We start from the raw sequence: 25,819 nt of genomic DNA, 5'->3' as shown, positions 1-25,819 counted from the left end.
CTGAGAAGGGGATGCACCTGTTCCTACCTCAGAGTTTTGTGTGAAATTTCCAGCTTAGCACAGGCAGCGCATGGGTACCAGACCAGCCCCTCCAAAAGCCATGCCTGCAGTGCCCATGGCACATGGTACAACAGAAATGGGCATCAGGGCTCTCCCAGGCTGCTCCCACAACGGTGCTTTAGGCTGCATTTTAAATATGGAGTTTTGCCAAAATTTCTGTCTTTTTTTTGGTTGTTGTTTGTTTCCTGTTCAGAAAAATGCACACAGACCCTGGTACCCTCCTGTTTACTAACCATGTGTTATGAAGAGCTCAGTCAGCAGACACTGGTTTTGAATGCTAGTGTGTTTCTCATAAATTACATGTATTTGGGATGCAAACAGCGACTATTTATTGAAGCATTGTTTTCTGTTTTCTTATTTTGATTGCAGGGTGAGGGTTCAAAGAGATTCAGCCTGAGAACACGAAGAGTGGCCTTTGCTGTGGTTTCCTAAGTAAAAGAGAGAAGTGAAATAACGTAAACAGGCACATGGTCCTTCACTTTGCCTGGAAAAACTTAAATCCTAGCAAACGAACGAACCGCTTGCTACAGCTTCTCCATGCTGGGAGAGCACAAGAACAGAGAGTGCCCGGGAGCAGGGCGACGTTACCTGAGAAAGTGCCCAGGGTAACAGGAGGCCAGCCTTCAACCAGGTCAGCCTCCTCTGCCCAGCCACGGTGTGCTTTGCACCCTGCTCACAGGGGCGGCTTCACCTCCAGCTTGGTGCACGGGCAAAGGGACCCTGGGCTCTGCCCCTGGGACATGTGGCCTCTGCACACATAGAGTGGGATGCAGGAGAATACAGCCTACATCTGGAATGCTATGTCCATTGTATAATGCATATCATATCCATACTGCATGTGACCACCACCTGCAGCAAGACCTGAGATGCCTTCACTGAGAGCATCTTATTTTTTCCAGAAGGGATGCTGTCGGGAGCACGTGGTGCCACACAGGGATGAGCTCCTGAGGTCTTGTAGCTGCTTTCACCCCATGCACACTGGCTCAGACAGCTGCTGTAGCCCAGGTGGGCTTGGCCAGCTAGAGCAGGATTCCTGCCCCTGCTCCACTCCTGCCTTGCTGTGGGCTGAGCACAGAAGCCCCCTGGCACTGCTGGAGGGCTCTGCCTCCAGAGCAGCTTCCCCAGCCCCTCCTAGGGCCAGGAGCTTGCCCAAAAGCTGTGTGTTGTGTGGAAGTCCCGGGGGTAGCCCAGGACTCCTGCTGGCCCATCCTCTGATCCTGCTGCAAGGTTAAAGAGTGTCACAGGCAGATTTATGCTTTCCCATTGTGCAAGTGCCCTTTCTCAGTTCCTGCCAGGCACCGAGAGGGGAAGACAGCCTGCTGCCGTCTTTTTCTTTTTGTTAACGTCGGATGCATGCTCCCTGAAGCCATACATCCAGCATCTGGCACCGCCACCCCCGGCAAGCCGGCACTTCATCATCTGAAAGCAGGGGACACCGCTGGCGATCTGCGTGGAGGTAATTCTTGTGCCGAGCAAAGTGCCGGTGTCTCCTCCATCTGCTCCCCTCATCACCACAGCGATCATCTCGGGCAGCTGGAAGGTCTCTGGCTGCTTTCCAGCTGTTTGGATCAGGATCTTCTCCCTTGCTCTGAGTCTCTTCTGTGGGTTTGTATTGTGTTAAGTTTCAGGAAACACAAGGAAAATGAAGATCTTCCTATGCCAGGCTCCTGCCCTAAGCTACTTAGTCTCTAGGGAACAGAGAGCAGACAAAGGAGGAGGAAGAGGGCATAATATCTGAGCAAAAGATCAAGCTGATGAAAGAATATATTATTCATTAAGTGCATCTCCAGGACAAGTAACAGGGAGTGCAGGAACAGAGCTTACAATTGTCTTAGGTACAGTTGTAAAAAATGTATGTGCGCGTTTTTATCTCCACTTTCTGACAGCTGTTTACTTCTTTGGGGATAGGAGTCAGCTTAGCTGATTTTTGAAGGTGGGTATATTTATATATTCCCGCTGATTTCACTGGTGATAACGGGACATGCATGTGATTATGTGGGTGCCTGCACCTCCCCCAAGACCAGAGTTTCCCTGAGAAAAAGCAGTTTTCTGTACAGATTTTGCCCCCTAATTGGCTTTAACTCCAGCACAGAGATAAGAATTTAGTAGCCAGTGCATCACCTACACCCCCTGAGTTTTCCTTCCCATGCGAGCCCTCACTTCCAGTTCCCATTTGGGACAACAAGCACAGAGAGCCAGCCCCGTGAGGAGCTGGTGGCTGCAGGGCCACCCCATACTTCAAAGCAGGTCCTAAAACCTTTCTGCTGAAAACTGAGCCAGGAGCCAGGGGCACAGACCCTCCGTGGTGGCTTCCTCTGCCCCTCTTGACCCCAAGGAGAGGTGACTGCACTGTCACACAAAATTAAACTTGTGCTTTATTCTCCAGCCTAATCTCTCCCTCCACAATATGATCCTGAGGTTTAATCTGATTATGAGCCTTCATATCACACGATAACAAACGGTCCCAGCTGCCAGGCTGAGCAGTTTAATGAGATGCCGCGCTGACTGTGAAACAAAACACGGAGGAGAAATTTCAGACAAAGGAGTGGTTTGCTCGGTGCCATCCTTGGGTCGCGGTTCACAGGCTGCTCGTGCAACTGATGTCCTGTTTGAGGCAGACCACTGCACTTGGGAAAGGAAGAAAATCTGCTTTCTGCAAGAGTTTTGATGGAGAACTATGCTCTGTCCGGCAGGGTGGTGGATGCTCTATGGCCACAGCCCCGACACGATGCTTGCTGGCCACGGGGGTCTGAACACAAGATAGAGGAAATGCAGTTTATCTTTGTTCAGATGTCACTAGACCTAATCTAAACATAACAGTCCAAGATGCCTCACGTGACAGATCAATGCCATTGTTTGTTAATCCAAATGCAATCAGACACACTTTTTTTTTTTCTTCCTGCCCAGATAAGAACCACGCTCCCCCCTCGGAGCTGCAGCCATAACGTAATTCCCTCTCAGTGGCTAATGGCATTCATAAATTACTCTCAAGACCTATTGTTCATTTAATCCTTTTTGCTGCTATTAGCTCTGGTCACTGATCTGTTGCCTCTCCAGCCTACAGTATTTTAATGATGAAGCTAGAAAACAGCCAGACTCTCCGGCTGAGGTGTAAAAAGCCAGATCGGTGTTGCAAGGAGGGATGGACACCACCAGTGATTCAAGAAGCTGGGGAGAAGCTCAGCCCTGAGACAGCCACGGGCTGGGGAGCACAGGGAGGAACACACCAAAACAGACCGATCGATTCTGGCCGGAGCTCAGGCCTGCGGGAGATGATGAATCTGTTGGCTCACAGCCTTGGGAATTCGGTTCACTTCAAAGACAACCGGACCACGGCAAGCCTTTCAACCAGCCTAACCTGGTTTGCTGGAGGAAATCATTGACGATAGTCGCTCCTCCTTTGAAGCTGCGGTTATTTTTTAAGGGGACTTGACCCTTTGGTGTTCTTTTCTCTTCAGCACAGCATGGATTAGTACTATCTATGCGATGTGCCACTACAGGAGATACTGATGAGACCCCATCTGGTTATTCACACTCAGATGAACTACACCTGGCAAAGGTGCAGAGCAGGACTGCAGCAGAGATTTCATCAGAGAAAAAAGAGACCTTAAGAGTTTGGCTTATCTAGTCATGCTCTGCTAAAACCAAGGGAGCTTATGATTACCCTTATGATGGCTGTATGGACAGCAAACCCTATGGAGGGAGAACAGCAGCTGGAGTCTGTGTTGGTACAAAGCCAGACAACGCTGGCTCTGAACTGAATTTCAGCCTGAATTTAGGCTGAGAGCTCAAAGAAAGATCCTGATGATCAGTGCAGCTCTGAAACACTCTGTCTCCCAAAAGAGCTAGGAGTGTCTAAGGACCTTTGAAACAGCTCTTGGTTCATTTGGGAACAAGGACCAGAAAGAGCAGGTGATGGGACTCAGTGGCTGATGAAACCCCTAGCCCAGTGTCCTTACCCTTTTAAAAGGGGACCACAGGAATCCACCATGTGATGTCTATTTTCTCCAAAATTCTTTTTGCCAGAGATTTTTTACTTTCTCCTGAGATGCATTGCCTTTTCAGGTCATTATTAGCTTAAAACCAGACATTCAAAAGCTCTCTTGAATTAATAAAACTCCTTCCCTGGCAAGTTTTGTCTACCCCCCAGAGTTATGAGGCATGCAGCCTTGAGCTTTGGGCTGCCCAGCCACACCAGTGACAGTATTGGCACCGCAGGGAATATGACCTGGCCTTTGCTGCTGGGATATGGTGCAGAAGCAGATGGGTCCAAGGCTGTCTGCAGCTGCAACAGAAGGGATTTGGCTGCCTGGTTTGCTGGGTTACAAATGGTACCCATCTCCTCCAAGGCAACAGCAAAAAAGCGATGGCAAATGGTCCATGGCTTGAGATCAGCCTGCAGAACACCCCGCGTGCTAAAGTGGCATGGCAGAAGGAGGCACAATGCAGGTTTCTCTGAGCTATTGGCCCCTACAGCTGCATAAGTCCAAGAAAGGCTTCTCTAAAAAGGAAACAAGATGATCAGCTTTTTAATCCAGAAAACATTAACTTGCACACACCACAGTCATGCAGCTGGTAATTACCACCACCCAAGGGAGCCTGAGAAGTTGCCATTCATTCTTCTAATTACTACAAAGCCTTTCAATCTGATTAATTCTTTCCTTGATGTATTTCCTTGTAATTTCTATTTGTGAGGATGCTAGGGGTAAATTAGAGAATCTTTCCTGTGGAAAATGTAATCTGCATTCTCTCAAAAGCCCTGGTGCCTGGTAGGCTCTGTGCATTCCTCATCACCCACCCAGTAGATGCTTTCAAAGCCAGGCTCTGATTCTGTCCCCTTCTTTTAGACAAAAGGTGTTGCCTGGAGCAGAACTGACAAATACCTGCATCATGAGAAAAGCATTTTCCATTTCTTTGTGCTGCAACAGCTTGGGTTGAACATTTGCCACTTGGAGCTGTTTAGTTTTTTGTGAGACTCTTCATCTTCCTCCAGCCAGAGAAGTCAGATCCCAAAGAGATTGGGGGCACCACACACCTGCTACAGCGATGCCAGGAAGATGCAGACACATGTGGCAGAGGCTGGCCTGAGAGGCCAAGCGGGATCTCTCCCCTTGTTTTGAGCATTGGTGTCATGCCCCTGTCTCACATGACAGCACAAGGGCCTTGGATGAGAGCAGTAGAGGGAAAAATAATAATAATAAAAAGCAATGTTTATCCTTAAGGATAGCAATCCTAGCACGGGTGGAGAGGAAAACATCTATCGTGAAGGCAGAATTAGCTTGTCATCTTATCTATCACTGCAGTGTCCTAGTTTTGCTCAGAGGGGCTGGGCTGCTCCGCCAAGAACATGGTTTGCAAGGTAGTCTAACTTCAGTGTGAGGCATCACTCCAAACCAAGAAGGAGCACGAGGACAGGGTGGATGATCTGCAATGGACAGCGTGTACACACGGGTCCCATGATACGAAGGAGGGATGACGTGCAGTCAGGGCTGACCATTCCCACCAGAGCTGAAGGAATGGCATCAGAAAATGTGTTGGGAGAAAATCGCTCCTGAGGAAAGGGAAGAATGAGAAAAAGAGGGAGATGGAGATGCCAGGAAGCTGAAGTCATGATTGTGTTGCTTTCTCAGTGGGCCCATGGAGAGAGGGGCAGGCAACGTGCCCGGATGGGGCAGGGTGGTGGCTACTCCCAAATGTTCCCTCCTTCCCAGCACCCTGTCTGCACTTTGCTTGGTGGTGCTCTCCCCAAAACAAGGCTGTTGGGAATTACTGCAAGCCCATCTTCTGCGGCAGAAAGCAATAAATCCATAATCTGGCTCTTGGAGCGGTTCCCAGAATTTAGAGACTTTCTGCCTGAGTCTTGCTATTCATTAGAAAGCTCTCCCTTGGTCTCTCGCCTTCTCTCCTTTTTGGCAGTGGAATATAGCATTAAATTAATCGAGTTCATTTGTCTCTCAGTCCAACGAAAACTAATAAGACACCGGTTTTGACAGCAAGCAAGATCCTGGATGGGTGTGAAGGTGTGCGTTTTTGAGAGCGAGATTGCCCTCTAGTGACTTAAATACAAACAGTGTAATAGTACTACAACATCACAAGTTTTTCAGGGTTTTACTTCATAGCAGAGCTCCAAATTTCCAACTGAAGTTTCTTCTAGATGGAGCAACGGTGTCTGTGGTGGGTGCTGGGAATACCCTGTATCTTTAAGGGGGCTTTCCCTCCAGATGTCCTGAACAAAGACAGAGCCTTTGATTAAATTCAACATACTTCAAGAAAGTCTATATTTATCTAGACTTATTCTTATTTTTTCTTAAAAAAAAAAAAAAAGGTAAAGCTTATCCTGTAGCCAGACCACAATGTGACATCCTTTTGGGGAGTAAAAGCGTAGAGTAAGGCCATGATTTTACAATCAGGCTGGATGCATAAGCGAAAAGCTACTTGCAGAAAGTTTACTGAAATAAGAAGTGCAACAAGTACATTTGGAAAAGTCATTTTACAGAATACCTCCTGAACAACTCTCCCACCACCACAAAAAAAAAAAAAAAAAAAAAAAAAAAAAAAAAAAAAAAAAACACTCCCCCACTCAATCTGACCTGCAGTGGATGATATAATGCACGTAGCATTCTCCCCACCCATCTCTGAGATAAATTTTTTTTATTGCATTCCACCCCTTCAATGAACATAATAGTTCTTCCTCCAAAGCCTTTTCCTTCACTCTTTTATTAGCAGCCATCCCTGTCTTGCTGTTCTGGAGAAGAAGCTGGGGATTGCTCTGTGCCTTTGTGGTCAGTAGCAGTGTAGCTACCAGGGCAGATTTTAGTTTTATATGGTCACAGTGATATTTCCTGCAGCAGTATATGCTAGCTGATGAATTTGCCTGTGTGTCAACAAGAGAGAAAAAAAATACTGGACTTGGCTCAAAGCAGGAGCCCATCATTCTGGGCTGGCTTGCTGGCTTTGCTGATTCATTCCTGGCTGAGCAGCAGTACCTTCCACCCCACGGCTCTGTGAATGATCCCACTTCACAGCAGGCTGTGAGCTGCAGCAGCTGAGGACTCTGCTGCACAGCTGCAGCCAAGTTAGGATACTACCACCGAAAAAAAAATCCTCCCTAGCTATACAGGGAGGTAAACTCTTCAACAGCTACAACTAAACCCAACTAAACCACGCATCGGGGCTCTAAAATGTAAAACATGGGAGTTTTAAAGAGTCCTGCATATTTTCTCACTGTCCTTTCAAACTGCTTTTGCTCTCTTCCAGCTTCAGAAGCTACACCCTACAACCACAAGACAAATCAAGATGAAACAGGAGACATTACTTCATAGTCCCAACCGTCTGACTCTGCTCAGCAGATTGATGTCTCTTTGCTCTTTATGTGGAAGGTACTGGAACAGCTCTGCTCACCAAAAACAGGAAAGCCATGCTTGAACGTGGTGGTGTCTTCAAGAAATTGCCACTCATGCTCCCTTTAGAAATGATGAGCCTGGAGCACAGAGGTTTAGCAAGAGAAGTTACCTGTTCAAAACTGTTCCACGCAGCTTGGTTACCGGTGTGGAAAAGCAACCTGGAGGGTATTCCCGGGGGTGGGATCTGATGTAGGGGAGTGGTGCAAGAAGGGCCACACAGCTGGGATCCTGCCTGGCCCTTCTCTCCACCAGTGACGAACTAACTCTGGATGAAGACCTCCTGTACTTGGCTGAGGGATGAGGAACCAAAAGCTTTTTAAGCAAATGGCTGACCCCCAAGGAAAGGGAGACATGAAGAATATCCCATCTTCTCTAAATATGGCCAGCAAACTTAGTAGAACTAATACATAAAGATCTTCATTTTAGTACTCATTAGGGATTTCTAAGTGGTAACCAGGCTGAAATAAGAGGGGAAGATACCGATGCTGGATGTGGATGCATTCACTGGGCTTATCCTAAAAGCAACCCTTCTGCCAGGTGCTGGTATCAGAAGGCCAACACTTGATCACCTGCAGGTTATCACTTTTTCTAAAAACACGCTTAATTTATACCAATGCACATACTTGCTCAGGAACATAAGAAACTCAATGACATTGTCTAAGAGCTCAGTATACACTGTGTTTTTCTGCTTTGCCAGGAACAAATCATAGTAGGTAAAATTAACTTGGGAAAACCAGACAAGTGAGAAAATCAGACAAAGCTGTGAGTAGCTAAGGAAGAAGGTAGTAATCACCTCCTTCTTTTTCACCAATCCACTTCTCCTGTCTCTAGGTTATTGTCCATGGTGAAAGAAGTCTCAGTTTGGAGAGCACAGCTCTGGCTCCCCATGGATAAGCTGCTCCAGCTCTTGTGTGAAAAGTGCACTGAAGTTGCACAGGCATGGCTACCTTGTAGAGGGAATTGTTTTCTGTAGTAACTGCCCTCATGCTGACATACTCACATTGATCCATTAAAGAGTTGGCACCAACCTTTTGCACTAACCTCCAGTCCTCCCTCGCAGATTTGCTTTGGCATCATTTCTCTTGCTACAGCATTGTGACATTACAGTATGTGGCACTGGGGAATCCTTTCTTTCTGGAAAAGGTGAGAAGTGAGAGTCTCACCTGGTATGCATCAGGTCTACTGCACTTTGTAGAATAAGGATGGGCAGCAATAAGAATACCATGTGAGATCCCCATATGTTTTACCAAGGAACAAAATCCGTTTTGAGTATCCAGTCTTGTGCCTCCTCTTGTTTTCTTAGAGCCATTTTGAAGATAGCTGACATCACAATTCCTACCCTTTGAAATTCTGTGCACCCTAAGTTTGTGTAGATTTGTGCCAAAGGCTTTGAAGAGATATAGAGAAGATGCAGGGCCTCATCCACAGCAGTCTGGTAAGAATCCATCAGCAGGAGCTCAGCCAGACCCTGCAGCATCAGGCTCATGAGCGCTACAACTCTCAGTTATCTCTCAGCTACTTTTTATCAGAGCAATGGGAGATAACCCAGCAGCAATCACTACATACCCTGCAGACCTCACAGCCCGGCTCTGCCTGTCCTAAATTAGGATGTCTGGAGGGATTTGGATTTGGGGGATCTTTCTTTAATAGAAAGCAATAGATTGTCTCAAGCAGAAAGTTTGGAACTGTGGCTCTGGGTCTTCTGGAAGGTGCTCCTAGAGGTGGGGTGGGTAAGGACTTCTGCATCCTCTCCTGAATCCTTCCTGAGCCTGTAACCAGCTGTGAGCCTGGGACCAGCACTCCCATACAACACAGTTCCTAAATGCAAGTGGAACAGACTGGTGAGATGGGAAGGCCTCAGAAGCCTGGGTGAGACCCCAGGGACCCAGGGGCTGGACTTTGGGAATGTTGGACTGGGATATGAGATAAAGTAACTCCCGCAAGAGTTACTCCTGTGTTAAAAAGCAAAGCCAGAAAGCAGAGACTATGCTAAAGATGCATGGTTAGACCACAATTTGACACAAGGGGGAGATGCTCTGCCACAGATGGTTCTCTTGCAGGCCACCCACCGAAGCAGCTCCCTGGAGTACGGGCAGTAAATCCCACCCCTGCCACCTCACCTCCCTTGGCAAAGCAGATACTTATTTACTTTCCTGCACAGGTGTAAGAAAAAAGTCCACTTTGGTTTAGTTTCAGTGATTTAATAACATTAAAAACAACATTCTTTATTATAGAACTCTGTTCTTTTGAAATACTAAAACTGATTTTCTTTTTAAACTAACATAATATTAAAAGCATGGAGGGTTTGGGAGTTAAGATCCTTTGAAAAACATTCTTCTGTACACCACCCAAAAAGATATGGGTGCTAAAAACTAGGGAAAAACCTACTCCTCCTCCAGCCTGTTGGATGGAGCTGGGGGTGTGAGTGAAATCTGCTCTGGCAGAGCCCCCTGGTTTTATGGCACTAACAGAACTGGCAAACATGAAGAAAATATATTTGAAGTATGAGAGGAAAAATGGAGGTGGAGGAGAAAAAAATGAGGCGGCAGCAAAAACCAACATTCCTCCTCTTGCTTCCCTTGAGCTATTCAAGGCTACTAGCGTGGTTATCTTTGTACTGGAGCAGGATCCCATTTAACTGTAGATGGAGGCATCACAGACTGTCTCAGAGGAAGCTTCCAACTTCAATACACCTCAGAAATCATGTTCCTCTGCTCTTCTGAAGAGCTGGCCTGTGAGCTTGGCAGGGAATTAAGCACAGCGTCCTTGTGAGAACGAGGGAGGCAGCCGCCACCCATGTGCTAGGTTACACAGCGGGGAGGCAGCAGGGTGAGACGTCTTCGCAACGCCTTTCTGCTTGCATGCCACAAGACTGGAGGCAGAGAACAAGGCAGTTGCCTGCTCTGACTGACACAGAACTGGGTTTCACGGGCTGTAGCTTCCAGGAAGGTTGTCACTGCTGAAAGTGAGCTAGATCGGCTGGGCATCAAGCGATACCTCCATCATTTTTCACCGCCCACCGCTGCCAGCTTGCCACATCTCTTTCATGCTGCATGTGCCAACTGTCTTAGAAAGCCAGCTGCAACGTCTACTGGAAGGACACACGAAGAACAACCAGCGGGGAGAAGAGGTGGGGGAACAGCTCAAAGTTGGGGCAAGGAGGCCTTCCCCTGCCTCAGTCCAGGCAGAAGACAGGGTTCTCCAAGAAGACTGCGAGCTTGCTGGCCACCACGTCCAGGTCACTGGTGTTAGCGTATTTGAGCAGATTGGTGTTCTTGACAAAGTAATGCTTGAGGAAGTGCTGGCTTACGCACTTGTGCAGCTTCTGCACCAGTCTCAGGAAGGCTTCGCGGAAGCAGCGCCAATCCTTGGTGCGTGGGTATTTTTCACACGTCCAGAATAGCACTGTCTGCAAGAAGCAGATGGGAGAGGAGAGGTGTTAGAGGTTCTGTCGAGGGCTCACAGAGCTTACTAAGGCAATTTTAGTGCTGGTAAATGGCTGGCAGCCTTGGAAATCAGAGAGGCTCGCACTGCAGTCTTCCTGTGCTAACGTTTCTTTGACAGAGGGATCACAACCAACAGCCCAAGGCAAAGCCCTCTCACCTCCCCATGGCTATCCCGCTTCCTTTGCCTTGTAAACCTCACGGGACATCCTGAAGGTCCTGCACTGAGAGCAGGAGCAGGCAGGGAAGGGGGATTCACAAAGGCCAGCCAGGTTTCTCAGGATCCTCAGAAAGTTAACAGAGAGAGAAAGTTTCCTCATGGATCAGGCAGAGCACCTCTGTGATGTTCCTGGTAAGGATCTCTCCCCCTGAGGAGCCTCTCTCCATTAACTGCTGCAGGAGCCCAAGGAAACTGGTCTTGCTAAGACAACCTCACCATCCTCCAGCATGGGTCACTGTAGAAGTTCCAGGTGTTTTAAGTGTTACAATACCCTATTATACAAGTGTAGAAGACAGTAGGTGCAAGGAGGGAGAGAATAATAATCAGGTTAGCATAATTGTTAGATTCAGTCATACTTGTGCTGCAGACGCACACAGATCTGCCTTCCAAGTGGACTGGGATTCCAAGCAATTATTGCAGCTGGAGGGCTTGCTTTCTGGTCAAACATAGCCTGTTTTTTTGTTTGTTTGTTTGTTTTCTGACGCACAGCACAGCATGTGCTATGTTCTATTCTCCCAAGTTTATTTCAGGTGATATTACATTTAGGAAATCAATAGTTAAAATAATGAAATGCACGTGATTATTACTATTGTGGGATTTAATTTTATGCTGCCCATGCTGCATTTTTACAGACTTTCCTATGACTGAGAAGAATGTTCTGGAGGTACTTATACTTACTGAACCAAAAAAGCCATACCGACCATTGTAGTCAACCTGACAAACCAGTTCTAAAAGCACAAAGTCATCCTTCTTGGGAGCCAGAATTCCACTAAGTTCCTTAGTGTCCTCTTAATCCCAGTTTTCTTCTGCAGATTCAGTGTCCCAAATAGACCCACAGATACTGTGAGACATGGCTGAACTACAGCCTTCAATTCCTCTGTTTCTTCAGAGGTAGAATTTCATCAAAGTAAGCCATCATCTTCTAGTTTGCCTGCTTTTTCCCCCTCCAGTTGGCCTTGCAATAGCTGTAGTGCTGAGGAATTTCTTCCTAGACAGCTTTTCAAACATGAGCAGTTTTTTATTCACATCCACAATAACCGCAAAGACTTCTTTTTAATGTTGCCAGGGAACAGAAGACATAGTGAGGAATTCAAGCTGTAGCTCAGTGAAAGCTACCCCTTGGAGGTTTGCAGCGCACTTACCTCTCATCAGCACTAACACCACTTCAGCAAGATCCATGGGCAGCTGTTACAATGAAGTTTCTGGAGGCAAGGAAAATAGTGCTGCTTTTCCAGTTAGGTGACAAGCAGGTGATCTATCCCCAGCATTTACTGAACTGGCCTGAGCTGCCAACTGTCTAAAGAGGCACAGAGGTGGCTTTCAAACTGCAAGTAGGTCTTTTAGAAGGTGAACGTCATTCCTAGGAGGGTAAGCACAACGAACGCGCTTACTTGGTCCTCTGAGGCTTTCTGTCCCTTCTTCACAAGTGCTGTTTATAAAGTGAAGCCATCTTGAATCCTGAAGAATGTTTAGGGAGGACGCTACCACCTTTTTATGCCTTTCTTCCTTTCTCACCCCAGGTAAAACAATACCAGAACTGGCAGTTAGCCCCTCATTTATGAATAATGAATTTTGTTTGGTGCACATCCAGAAAGACAAATGCACAAGTTTTCCTGCAGACAGATAGGTGGATATGGATGGCTGGGTAGTCAAGAAGTAGGAGGTAACTACACAAAAACAATAATGCAATGACTATGTGAAGGCAAGACAGAGCAAGTGCCTCAACACCAGCATTAATTGCATCTCTGCAATCATGATGTTCCTATAGGATTTAGTTTCTTTTTGAAGTATGGAACACGTGCTCATTAAACTTCTTACCACTAGAAAGCAATGAAGCGGTATGGCAGTTTTAACAATTACCTTAGAAATTACATAGGAGACTCTACAGGGATTTAAGTTGTGACATTTTGACATTGCCAAATAGAAGCCAGACTGTATCTGAGACCGTATCTTGTATCATGGTGATGCCTACCTGAAGGTGATAAGCAGTGATGATAGGCTTATTTCCAGCACACCAGACATCTTCCTTCATCTGCCTCATGACCCTGAAGCACTTCATGCGACAACCACCATCTTCATCGAGGCCTTCCATGAGCATATGCTCAGCACGGGCGAAGCACAGCTGCCAGTGATAATTGGAGCGGGCCAAAAGGTCAAATCCAAGTGACTGTGGACAAAAGGGGAAATGTGACACCAGATCTGAGGCAAACTTCTCTGAGCAATGCAGAGCGATGTTACAAAGAGGATGTGTGACATCTCTCAAAGTGGGGCATGGTGTTCTAAACAGGGTTAACAGAGACAGCAAACACGGGTAATGCTCCCATCATAATTCCCAACTGAATGAGCATGCAATTTGTTTTTTTTCCCCATGTGGTGACATCAGTTACTCCCAGGAGACCCAGCTTTAGAGCCACCAGGTGCAGTACAAGCAGCTCTACTAAAGCCAAGGCACAGATCCGCAGGCACTGTGCCATGAAGCAGCAGGTCATACAGGAGAGGGGACCAGGACTGCAAGGCAGAACTGGACTTGTGGGAACATGGTAACTGGGGATGAGCTGGAGTGCCAGAATTCAGCCAAGAGCTTTGTAGGGATAGACAGGATTAGGCTGGAAAAAAAAAAACAACTGAGAGATAGTGTCCTATTTGCAGAAGGGTTACACAAGGCGGAGCAGAACAGCAAGAAAGATGCATTGAGCTACCTGACCAGAGCTGTGTTCAAGAGACACATGCAATAGACAGTTAACTCAGTTTTCCTTTCACAGAATTCACCACCATTAGGGGAAAAAATTCCCAACAAAATCTGACAGAATAACTTGAAATATTGCTTCTCTAGGGAGTACACCTTCCAACCATGCTATCACCCTGCAGTCCTTCATTTGGGAAACCATTATTAGATGTCTGCAAGGTAAATTTCTGCACAGACTTTTTATACTACTTACCTTGATGCACTGCACTTTTTCCTGGGAAGGCCAACGCTTAAGGCAGCGAGGCCACCGGGCTTTCTCAGGCCAGCAAGTCGGGATCTCCACAGTAGGGACCAGCTCCACCTCCACCTGGGATTCTGACGTCTCCACAGCTACCCGGACCACTGAGCTGAAGCTCTCCAGCACTGTCACTTTGCCTGTTAAGTAACAACAGGAGAAGATAATAAAGGTAAAAAGATCCTTTTCTACAAGCCAAGCAAGGGGCTGTCTAGTGCCCACGTCCAAAATGGGCCTTGCAGTTCCATTGGTCTTAACACTCTCTTCAGTGACATAAGGAGAACACACACACAAAACTTATCTCAATCTGCCCTGGGGAATGAGAATAGGAAGCAAACGAACAACTAGATTCTCAATTTTGCATTCAATTACCATGCTTCTGTTTTCCCCTGTGGGTCCTCTAAGGTCCTAAGATCAGCTTCTTTAAAATAGAAGCTGATGCTTGGTGCAACCTAACATTTCAAATGGTGCAGTACAACATTTTTGATTAGAGAGGACCAGATGAACATTTCATATTTAATGTCCTTAGTCCTTCAGAGGACCTGTGATCAGACTGAATGCTTACCCTCACTAGTAATGCGTACCCCCACTTACCCTCGCTGGTCATTCAGAATGTTTTGTGCGGTATGCACTTTTTTTTTCTTTTTTTCTGGAGATGCACTTGCACAGAAGCCAGTGCCAGAATTTATTGCCTTTTGTGCAGAGCTGTCATACAGAAAAGGTTAACTGCCTGTCTCACTGGGAACAATATGTTTCATGGAAGAGAGAAGAAAGGAATGAAAGTTGCAACTAATGTGCTTAGTGAGATGTTTCCTGTTGGTCCTGCTGTGTTCATGGAAAAAGTTTTTTGTCCCATCTTTCCCTGTCACTTTGGACAGATCACTGCTCCTTCAGCTTTGTCGTCTGAGCCAATTGTGTGATCATGCTCTAACCCACTAAAGTAAAAGACAGCAGAATACCATACGCAGTTTAAGTAGTAGTGTGTTAATCCACCTCGTTTTGATTGATGTGGGCTAGGGAGCAATTCCACCGGGAACCCACACAACAGACTTGAGGGACAGTGAAGAACATTTGGGATGGCAACTCTTGCTTTCACTGAGGAAATATCTGCCTACTCCCAATGGCAATTTAGCATCTCCTCCAAAAAGCACACTGGAATCCATTCCCACTAGAACTTCATAACCCTCAGTAAAATCTGTGTTATTTCCCTGCTGAGCCAAGCCTGGCACCAAAACTGGAACTACACTGCTACCAAGCTCTCAGCAGGGATCCCCAGCAGCTGAAAAGCATTAGAGCCATAGCTGTGTCAGCACATAAGTAAATTTACAGCATTTCCAAAAGTATCATGTATCATGACTGTGCTACCTATCTTTCCACCAATGGCAAGTGAGGCACCACAAATACTCAGTTTTTGCTGGTGCTCAAAGAATTAAAAAGCAGGGAAGCTATGAAACGTGGAAATTCTTGTGTAACTTTAGATAAGCCATGGAATGAAGGGAGTTTGTTCTTCACAAAAACAAAAATGGTAATTACTCCTCCTGACTCCATCTCAGTTCATCTCCTCTGTCTCCATCTCCTCCCACAAGAGAATTCCTTACAAAAAAGGAATCAGAATCATCACCCCAGACTTCACTCTCCAGGTCCCTTTGAAGTGCTTCTCCTGGCTCAACAACTTGATGAACTGCTTCTAGACACAATGCCAGGTTTTCACCTCAACACAGTGACTTCCACATAAGTAAAGCTTCAGATAAAAGCCCTTTTCACCTGACCTTTTCTGTGAGCCTCAATGGTAAAATTTTATTCACATCACCCTTTTCCCTTCTATCATAAGAAACATTTCCTGGAAGAATGCAATAATTTAGCTGAGCTTGACTTTAACATGTTTTCTCTTGTGAGTAAAATTCAGAGTACAATCAGAGGAGGTGAAACGTGTCCTGTTTCTTTGGAATACAGAAGACCCATATCAGGCTGCTGATGAATAAAGTCATCCTGGAAACACGCTGTGAGAAAAGGCACCATAGTCTGAACTTGACTGTGTCACAGTGTCTTAATGTGAAAAGATGAACACAGACTATTTGGCTTGGACAAAGCCATGTGTTCATTAGGCGAAGTCTATAATATGCCTCTAGGATGTTAAGAATTAAATATGAGGATCACTGTTCAGGCAGCATTTTGCTGCAGATGTCACAGCTATGAAAGCATGTTGCATGCACCACTGATTGCATTATGTCAGCACTTCCAGTATAAATAGCCACAGGAAATACACAGGCACTTTGGAATTGCTCACAGAAGGATCAGCACCACTACTGAAAGCAAACTTCCATGATAGCTGCTGAACACTTCTGGATTAGCCTGGGCACTGGGGAAATGACAGTACTTGTCCAACAGACATTGCTTGAAGTTGAAGTCCTAATGAGTCCCTACCACCCCATGCTGGAAATGAACAGGCATCTAAGCTTTCCCTAGAGCATTATCTGCCCTACACATATCTTCAAGCACTTTTGACTCCTCTAGCTTATGGACTTTCCCTGTCTCCAATTTTCCTACAGTATTTTTCTTGCTAGTCAAGATATACTGTAGATGCTGCAGCAGAATAAAAAGACTTTCCCAGACAAATTCCTAAATGCTCCGAAAATCTGTGTTGCATCTTGGCTGACCTGTGAACGTGAGGCTGATGGAGAACTTACTTACCCAGATTCCTAAGAAAGGAGCACCATTTGGGGTATGAAGAGCCTATTGACTCTTTCTGTCTAATTCTGTCTTCAGTGCAGGTCTACATTTACATTACTGCAGTAGGCTAGAGGGTCCCTGATTCTCAAAGGGTTTGTTGTTTTTTAACTTCTGATCATGTGAATGGCCCAAACACTTTGTGTGTGTGGTATTTTCCCCTCCACCAGCTGCAGAAGACAGACAGTTCCCCTTATAGGTGTCCCCACTAAACTCACTGGAGAGGTTACAGGAGATAATCGACTTCTCCACCAGCTCCCGGAAGACGACGAGGACTTTGGCTGGAACCAGATCGCCTTCGATGTTTACGTCTGTTTCATGCCACTGCTGAAGGCTTTTTGAGAACTGCTCCAGCTCTAGCCATTGATGCAGTTCCTCGGGGTCCCGCACGGAGGAGAGGAGCTTGGCTCCGTGCACGGTGTAATAACGCCAGTGCTGCACTTGGCATTCCCTGTACCCGGTCAGGCCGCGCAGAGGAACTGTGATGAGGAATTGGCTGGGTGCTAAGACCTAGGAGAGTTCAGAGACATTAAGAGAGAAGGCAAGGGCAGATCCACGGGCCTGAAGTGAGCAAAAGAGGGTTTAGGAAATAACAGGTAAAACTGGGGGCTTTGGAGGGAAGGAAAACCACGGTGTGATAGGGACAAGTGAAAACAGCCAGGACCTGTTCCATGCCTGTCTGAGGTTCACCTTGGAGGTACACTGAGTAAGACGAAATTGTCCTATGAAAGGAGTCTGATGTGACAGCCACAGCCCACAGAAGACAAGAGCACACACTGGCTGATTTGCCACCACATCTGCCATAGTTAACCCCATTCCTTGTTATTTCTAGTCTGCAATTGCAAGAAATGTAATAGCTAGCAGCTTCCAAGGAGCAGGAGAGCAGCAGAGAGCTTGTTCAGACATCCAGCCTTGGGAAACAAAATAGTGAAAGTTATTCCCTCAGAATCATTACTAGAGATAAGCCTAGAGTTCAACAGTAGTAACAACTATGGCAAAAGGTGGATTTTTTTGATCTCTTTCAAACTCCACCTAAAGACGTTAGTAAAATAAGACCGTGGCCCTTTCATTTTACAAGTCTTTTGCTCTGCCTGATGGGAAGAGCTGTGCTGCCTTGAGAAAGGGAGAGAGATAGCAGGCAAATGGCATGCCTGCACCTACACAGGCAGAGGCACTCTCAGAAATAAACCCAGGTTTTGGCCAGAACTGTATGAAACTGCATCTCCTGCTGAGCAGAAGCCAGAAACAGTGCAAGCATGGAAACAGTAATGAGTGGATAACACACCCACAAGCAGGCTTGTTTGCAAGACGATTTATTGGCCTCGTTTCGAGGATCATTTTCCAATCAAAGCAGTGCTCAACCAGTATTTATGAAGAGCAAACAAGGTGACACAAACACCATGAAACCTCAGGCTGCTTCAGGACACAGCCAGACATCGTCCAACACTAGTTTGGAAGCATACGGCGATCTTGGCTCCAGTTGCGGAGAGTGGGTGTCCAAGCTCATTCAGACTTTTATGGTATTGACTCAGAAGCAGTTCAAATTCACTCACTACTAAGCCCACCTTACACTGGCATTAATAAGGTGAAACCGCTGCGTGATCAGGATGTGCGGTGACTGTTGTTGCTGGAAAGTGGTTACCTCGAGGTGAATTCAGCACCCTTGTCATTCCCCAGTAATAACCCAAAACATTCTGGTAGTCTGCCTGGTAACTGAGCCCAATTAAAATATTACTGCAGAGGTCCCAAGGCCCTGAGGGCACTAACAAGGCTTTAACAGCCCTGGACAGGCCTTCTGGGCCTCCTACCCACACCTTATGTCAATGGGCCCATGACCCCCATTTCAGCTCAGCCCCAGGCTGTGCTCTTTCCTGTACCAAATCTGACTTGTTTTCTCCCACACAGGTGGCAATCACCCCACACAAAATCAGAAGGGAACTAGCTTTACAGGCATGCCACAGGTTGGGAAATACCAGCATGGCTGAAGGCACAAGGAGAAAGGCCCTAGGTCATAATGCTAATTTGGGCACCACACAAGAGCAAGCTCTGCTCGACCAGGCTGAAACATCACTGAGAACTGTGCTTGGACCAAATTCAGCCACATGCAGCAAAGGCCAAATACATCACCATCCCTACCGAGGAACAATGAACAACAAACCAGCACCACTGTAGAAAAATGGTATTCAATGGCCACCCAACAGGTTTTAAAGGGAAGAGCTGCAGCTGTTATGCAACTGCCTGCAAATACCAGTCACGAGGCTCCTCCACCTGGGGCTTGCCAGGAAATAGCAGAAATAGGCAGGGGATGGTGCTGCAAGGCTGGGTGGCTGTGCAGCAGGTGTCCTCATGGCCTAAACAAATACCAGTCTGCACCCGTGCTCTGCCACACAATGGTCTTGAACGGCATATGCAGACCACAGGCCTCAAACAAGTCATGGGTGGTGGAACAAGAGCCTCTGGGACAGTTCTGGGACATGTAACCTACAGCCAATCCTGTTGTATTAAAAACCTGCCTGCAGCTTGTTGAGCAAATTAAATGCAGACTCAGTTTTGCACTCCTGGCCAGGATATCCCAGAGGTGGAAGCATTAGGTTTGAAATAAAATATGTATGCTATCAGCAAAAAAGAAAACCTCTTGCAAAGAAGCTGAGATGATCATGGGAGGATGGGTTAGGAGAGTGAGGTTGTCTGAAGAAGAGGGTGGGTGAGGAGGAAGCAGGCTCCAGGTGGCAGGAAGGCTTTGTACCTGGATGGATGGGTGGAATGGGCGCTTCCCCCGAAGCATAGCTGACCACTTGGCCAGTAAAGCTGGCTGATCCTGAGAGAAGCAGAGAGGAAAAGAAGAAGTACACAGAACAGAGAGAAAGCATGTGCCACATCATTCATTCACAGAGCAAAGCCGCAAGCTTCCTTCAAGCCTGTTTTGTTAAAGGAAAATCCCCCCCACATGCCAGGATTACAGAGTTGAACACTTGGCGGTGCAGCTGGGCAGTGCTGTACTAGGAATTACTCTGGACACCAACCCGCTCCTTACGCCTTACCAAAGCCTCTACAGCTTCTGCATCAGCCCTGCATGGATGACAGCTGCAAAAAAATGGTGGGCCACAGCTAAAACACTTGAAACTTTCTGAAGTGAAATATTTAATTTCGTTCGTCTGAGCTTTATTTCAAGTCCTCTTCTTAAAGATTTTGACGTTTTGCTGCTGGGGTGCAGAAAAACACTGAACGTCTATAACCTTTCTTACAAGTCCCCACTCAGTCCTGGATATTTAAAAGGAGTATTGTAGTTTCTCAACAAATCTAGACCCTAAACCAAGTTAAATTAATTCCTTTTAACCAGAAACTGGAAGTTCTGAAAAGTCATCATAAATTTACTTGACAGGAAAAAAGATGTTGCAAAATTAAACACAGAATAGTTAATATACTGGCTTTCCCTTGACACAAGTCTCCTCTAGGGTGAGTTATCTTGGCAACAATATTAAAGATTCTATTTTTTGGAAACAGAACAGCCCAAGCCAAAAATATTTTCTCGTTAACCTATTCTTTGTTTCCCCACAACTACAGCACAAAGTTAGCCAGCCCTCCAAGTAGGACTGCCACAGATTTATAGTGCTGGGTTCAGTTAAGTATAAGTAACAGATCTGCCACTTTATAAGAAAATATAATTCAGTGATTTCTTTGAGGCGGACATTGTCCAGACCAGTCTACAATAAAATCAAGTTACTGCTCAGAATAGATTGCCCTGTTTTTTTTTCCCGTTTTCCAGAACAGCCATTTTATCTTGACCCTGGTGTTGTTAGACATCATTATCCAAGCAGGTTTGTTTCAATATGAGAGGTGGCTGGCAGACTATGGCACTAAGAAATGCATAGATCAGGACGTGGCACTGTTTTGTGTCACTGTGGTCATTCTTACTGGCAAGCCCATGTGCCCTGGGATACATGCTATTACAGAAAAAATCTAAATATCAATGTTTGTCCCCAGTAGCCACATTTCAGACTGGATGACACTATTCTGCCTCCATCTCCATGCCCTTCCAGAAATTTCACAACACAGAATTCTCCCCTTTCAATCCTATATAGCAGCAAAAGTTGCCTCATGCTTTCACATGCTATGCTTTGGTCTATGCTTTGCAAGCAGCTACATTTTAGTGTAAGGGTTGACATAGATAGAATAAGAAGATGATCATTTTCATCTGAAGTTGCCATTGCTATGATTATTTCTTACAACCTTACAGTAGTTATTCTCGTAGTCACAGGAAATAACCAGTCTTCTCTTGTCACAGCTGGGACAGGACATTATTATTTTGGAATCTGAAGGTTTAAAACAGGGAGGTGGTTCACTTTTCCCACTAATAAGCATATTTCTTCCCAGTAAAAAGGAAGTTCTAATCCATGACCAAGAAAATATATATATACTTATATTTATTTCTGAAGAAATTTCCTATGTTCAAGCAGAAGAAAGGTTTTTGGTTTATTTTTTTTTTTTAGTGTGTTGATAGGTTTTCCAGCTGAGAAAAATATGAGTCATAGCTCATGAAAGCATGAACATTTTTGCCTCTTAATGTTAGAAAGAAAAAAAAAAATTGTACAGCACTCTCTCAAAGAGTTTTGGCTCCTGCTTGCAGACGACAGCTCTGGCAATAGAGGCTCTTTGTAAAATAAGCAGCTGTGTAAAAATGCTCTGTCTGATTTACCCAGCCCTTTTTGATGCTCCTCTAGTTGTAAGATAGCCACGAGTAAGTCAGTATGATCCAGTCAGTCACTAGAATTCCCACAGTGAAGTGTCAACATATTGTCTGTGGTGTTCAGGGTGAGGTACGTGATCCTACAGACGATTAAACAATGGAAAATCACTTACTGATTGCCTACTAGCTGCAGAGTCTATACTAGATCTCTTGTTCATACCTTAATATTCTCATTGTGAATGCCAGAGTTGGAGATAGCCTGGAATCGTGTGGCCTTATAGCTGATTTCTGTGGTCAGTTGCTGGATGATTTTCTGCACCTCCTCCACTGTTTTGGAAACCAGATAATGTCGTGGTTCCACCTGTCAGTTCCAAGAAAGACACTTTATATTACAGATAACTGCAGTCTTTGTCTCCAGTGGAAAACAGACAATTGCATTGGAGTACCCTGAAATATACGTGCCTGTGCTGCACCGGGAATAAAAACTTACTGTTCCCTGTAGTTACAACTAACTTACCATGAGACAGAGCTCTTGCCAGTGAACACTGAAGGGCCAATATTCAAGACTGCTGATTATTAGTTGATATTCCCATGCCAATACCAATGGATGGAAGGGAAGGAGTGCATTACATGGATAAATTTGCTAGCAACTAGCTACAGTCTCATTCTTTATCTATTTTTGATCCAGAATACCCAGCTATTCCCCTGCATGTACTAGCTACCCTCAGAGCCAGAGTAAGTTACATTCCAACAGCTGACTTAAGGAATAACAGATACCCTCTGTGTTAGTCAAATCGCAGCTGTATGTGGCAGCGTTTACATGCCTACGTAGCACATTGAAAATATCCATACTGTCTTCATATCTGAGTACAGATGAGAGTCCATTCTTAGATGGTGACACGTACTCTTTCCAAAGCTGGTTCCATTGACGGGCAGGTGCTTGTGTGACTTGATGGATAGTCCTTCAATTCAAGCAGTAGTAGTGTAATTATTTATTAAAAATTATTTCAGTGGAAGGTCTGAGGTGAAAATGGACAACTGCTTGCCTAACATCAATTAACCAAGGAAGAGCAATTGACTAACACAGAAGTTAATGAGCAGAGTTGGAATACACTCCTTCTCCCCTTCCCCTGCCAACAAAAGTAACAGTATTTTTGCTAAGCCTGAATAGTACTTGCAAGTGGGAAATACATCAGGACAGCAGCATCATATTCCCTTTGCTATGCTCTCATCTACCTTTGGCATCCCAATTTTTTGTTGTGTTAACAACACACAGTCCCTTATGTTTATAAAATAACCGTTAGTTTCCCTAATAATCCACCCTCCTCCTCATTCCAGTTCAGTCTTGTCCCTTGAGACTATCTTAACTAGTTTACAAGTACTTATTTCTTGGTAAAAATAAATAAATAAATAAATTTAGCCGATGTTCATTTTCACTTCTTCATTTCATTTACAGCACATCTCCATCTGTAGCAGTAACTATTTTCTCTGCCATGCGTTAGCTTGTCCAGAATTCCTTAGTTCTTATAGCAGACCAATAATCTTGAATTGCTAAACAAGTATCTAATGGTTCCTCCAACAAGCAAATGGTATGAGTGGTAGAGAAAGTTGTCCACATCTACAAGCCTGCAGGCAGAAAAATCAGGCTCTGTTTAAAGTATACAATCACTGTTGGTCAGCTCAAGCTGAGGTCCAGGATGGCCCCCTCTATTTGCTCATGCCATGTTATCTCTGTGTGGCGCCTGCTAGACACACTTTTTTCTTTCTCTGGTATCCTGGGAGAATCCATACAACCCGACCTGGCCTCATTTAATTGCGCCTTCATCACCTCCTGGCTAGACTACAGCAGTTGACATGGAAACTTTAGGAGAGTACATACTCTCAAAAAACTTAAGGGAGGTACCACTAAACACCTCCTTCTGCATGTAGCTCCTCATCATTGAGGCAAGGATTAAAGAATAAATGACAGAGGACAGATGGGGCTAACCACTGCTGATCCCAATTACCTCTCTAATCTGCTATTGGATGATACATAACCTTCCTACAGAACAGGAGCCATAAAAATCAAAAGATGGAGAATGAGTGAGTGAACGAAGCTTCTGAAAAGGCCAAGGCATTTATCTAAGGTGTCTTTAGCACCAGAGGGAACATGTTGGGAAAAGAGACGTCTTCACAGAACAGCCACTTCTACAGCCTATTGGCATTCCCATCACTAGGTCTTCACCTTGGAAATTTCCCAGAACAACAAGGTTTTATTAAGGTTTTACTGTGGAGGAAAGAAACAGAACTAGGATTGACTGGGGACTGCAAAGAATGTTTGGGTTTGTTTTTATTTACCCCAGTCACCTTGGCTAGATATGCATTTGAGTATTTCCTCTGCTGGATGAGTGGGATAAGGAAGAAATCTATGGAATCACAGAGATGCATTGCATCAGGTGGCTGACCTGTTTTGAAAAAGAGCACCATTTTGCAGGCAGAGCTGGGGCTACCTGAAGGTTGAACAACCTCGCTTAGACAGAGGATTTGGGATCAGGCAGAAACTAGTAAGCTGTCTGAGCTGGAAGACTGCTAGAAAACAGATTTTCAGCAGAAGATGAGATATGCAGTTACGACCCTCACTTAACTACACTCTGCCTCTGTTCCCTGTACTTATGGCAGTCATATGAGCATCTTCCTGCACATAGCTCCTTTTTAGCTCTGCTTTATGAATCTTTACAGAAGTGTTCACTATCATAGATCACTGAACAGATTCTGATGGAATGAGCAAAACACCGAATGGTTGAAAAGGAAAGTTTTCATTTCAAAAAAATACACATGCTTGTCACCAAAATATTTCCATAGAGAAAACAAACCTTTCCCACCAGCCCCTTCATGGTTTTAGAGTACTTCATCCTTTTCAGAAAAGATAGCCTTATAGTTTTCGATTCGGAAATGTTTTTTCCACTTCAGTGTCTTGCATTTTATAGGAGTAAACAGACAATCAAACAGAAATTAGCTAAGCACTGTGATGAAACACATCAGCTTTAACAAAATAAAATATTATGGCTCATTTAGAATTACTTTTATTGGAGTGTACAGTTTTATGGATTATTTTTATTGTGTTTTACTTCTTTTCATAATGGAAAAACAAACACCATCAACAAAAAAACAACAGAGTGCTGGAACACCTTATAAAATAGAAAATGTGGCTCCAGCCTGCCTGTGTTAATGAGACATGCTATTTAGTCACGGTGAACAAGGAAGTATCCTTAGTTAAGGTGACAGACTGTCAGGAGAATTCTAACTGTATCCATCTCTCTCCGATTCCTGCATGCATCTTTCTAAGACACCCCCTGTTATTGTGGTTTTGCTGTTGTTTCTGTCAAGCCGAGTCCAAAGGGACAGGGAAAGAGGTAAGGACCTCTCCTTAGATTAAATGCTGGCAATTACAGCCAGGCTCACATATGGAATTACAAAATTGGGAGCAAGAATTCAAGACTTCTAAAGTTAAAGAGGAGAACCTTGGAAAACAAGGGTACCAGCTGAGATCCCTGATAACACTCTGCACAGAAACCTAGACATCTCATTAGAAATACAGTTCTCACGAAACTTCACCCAGTCTTGTCTCAAAAAAATGAAGACAGAAGGCAAGCAACTAACTGTCAGATTTGGCACCCTTCAGAATCAACACCTAGTGTGGGAGACAGAAAATCTGGACAGATAAAGCCTTACCTTGCTCTGGATGTAGATTTCTACATCTTCATCTGTGAATGGTTTCATGGCAAGATGGTCTTCGCTGCTCTCTAAAGTGTGACTTCACTCTTCACTTGTTTGCCTGCATCTGGAAGTAGAGGGACACTCAGAGCAAGCTGCTCAGAGCCTTTTTGCCCCGTGAAGCTCAGATCACCTAGTTCTTCTACAGATGAAAGAAGAGGAGAGAGAAGCAGAGAAGTATGCCTTTTTTTCTGGTCTGAGTTACAATGGTGACACCCGGCTGCTTAGGAAAATTAGCTCCAATTACTATTTTCTAAACTCAATCGTTATTATTCCTACTATCTCACTACAATTACTCTTAAATGGTTTGTCTGGCATGCAGGTACACACAAAAATATCCCAGTTACTGCTTTGTCTCAGGGCAAGTCTAGAAGTGCCTTTCAGGTTGCATTGCAGATTCAGTAGGCTCGAGCACAGTATTATTATTCTGTACCACAAGCACTTCCCTATTTCTCTAACCCTTCACTAAACCACTTGTTAAACATTGTTATCCCTTGTTGACTTCAATCCACCCACTTTCTATCTGAAACTTTTACGCTGAATTT

General features: G+C 45.1%; 1 protein-coding gene across 1 annotated transcript; it reads right to left on the bottom strand.

The window, feature by feature from the left end:
* Positions 1-9,943: 9,943 nt before the first annotated feature.
* MAB21L3 (mab-21 like 3) lies at positions 9,944-25,410 on the bottom strand. Its single transcript, XM_040571582.1, has 6 exons — positions 25,233-25,410; positions 21,742-21,882; positions 17,053-17,344; positions 14,066-14,247; positions 13,099-13,293; positions 9,944-10,872 (listed from the first exon to the last, which is right to left on the bottom strand). Exons 1-6 carry the CDS (start codon positions 25,278-25,280, stop codon positions 10,639-10,641), a joined length of 1,092 nt encoding a protein of 363 aa, XP_040427516.1. The 5' UTR covers positions 25,281-25,410; the 3' UTR covers positions 9,944-10,638.
* Positions 25,411-25,819: the final 409 nt, after the last annotated feature.

Source organism: Cygnus olor, chromosome 1 (genome assembly GCF_009769625.2).
Source record: "Cygnus olor isolate bCygOlo1 chromosome 1, bCygOlo1.pri.v2, whole genome shotgun sequence".
NCBI lineage: Eukaryota > Metazoa > Chordata > Aves > Anseriformes > Anatidae > Cygnus > Cygnus olor.
The sequence above is the reverse complement of the archived record's forward strand: the minus strand, read 5'-3'. Positions and strand labels throughout refer to the sequence as shown.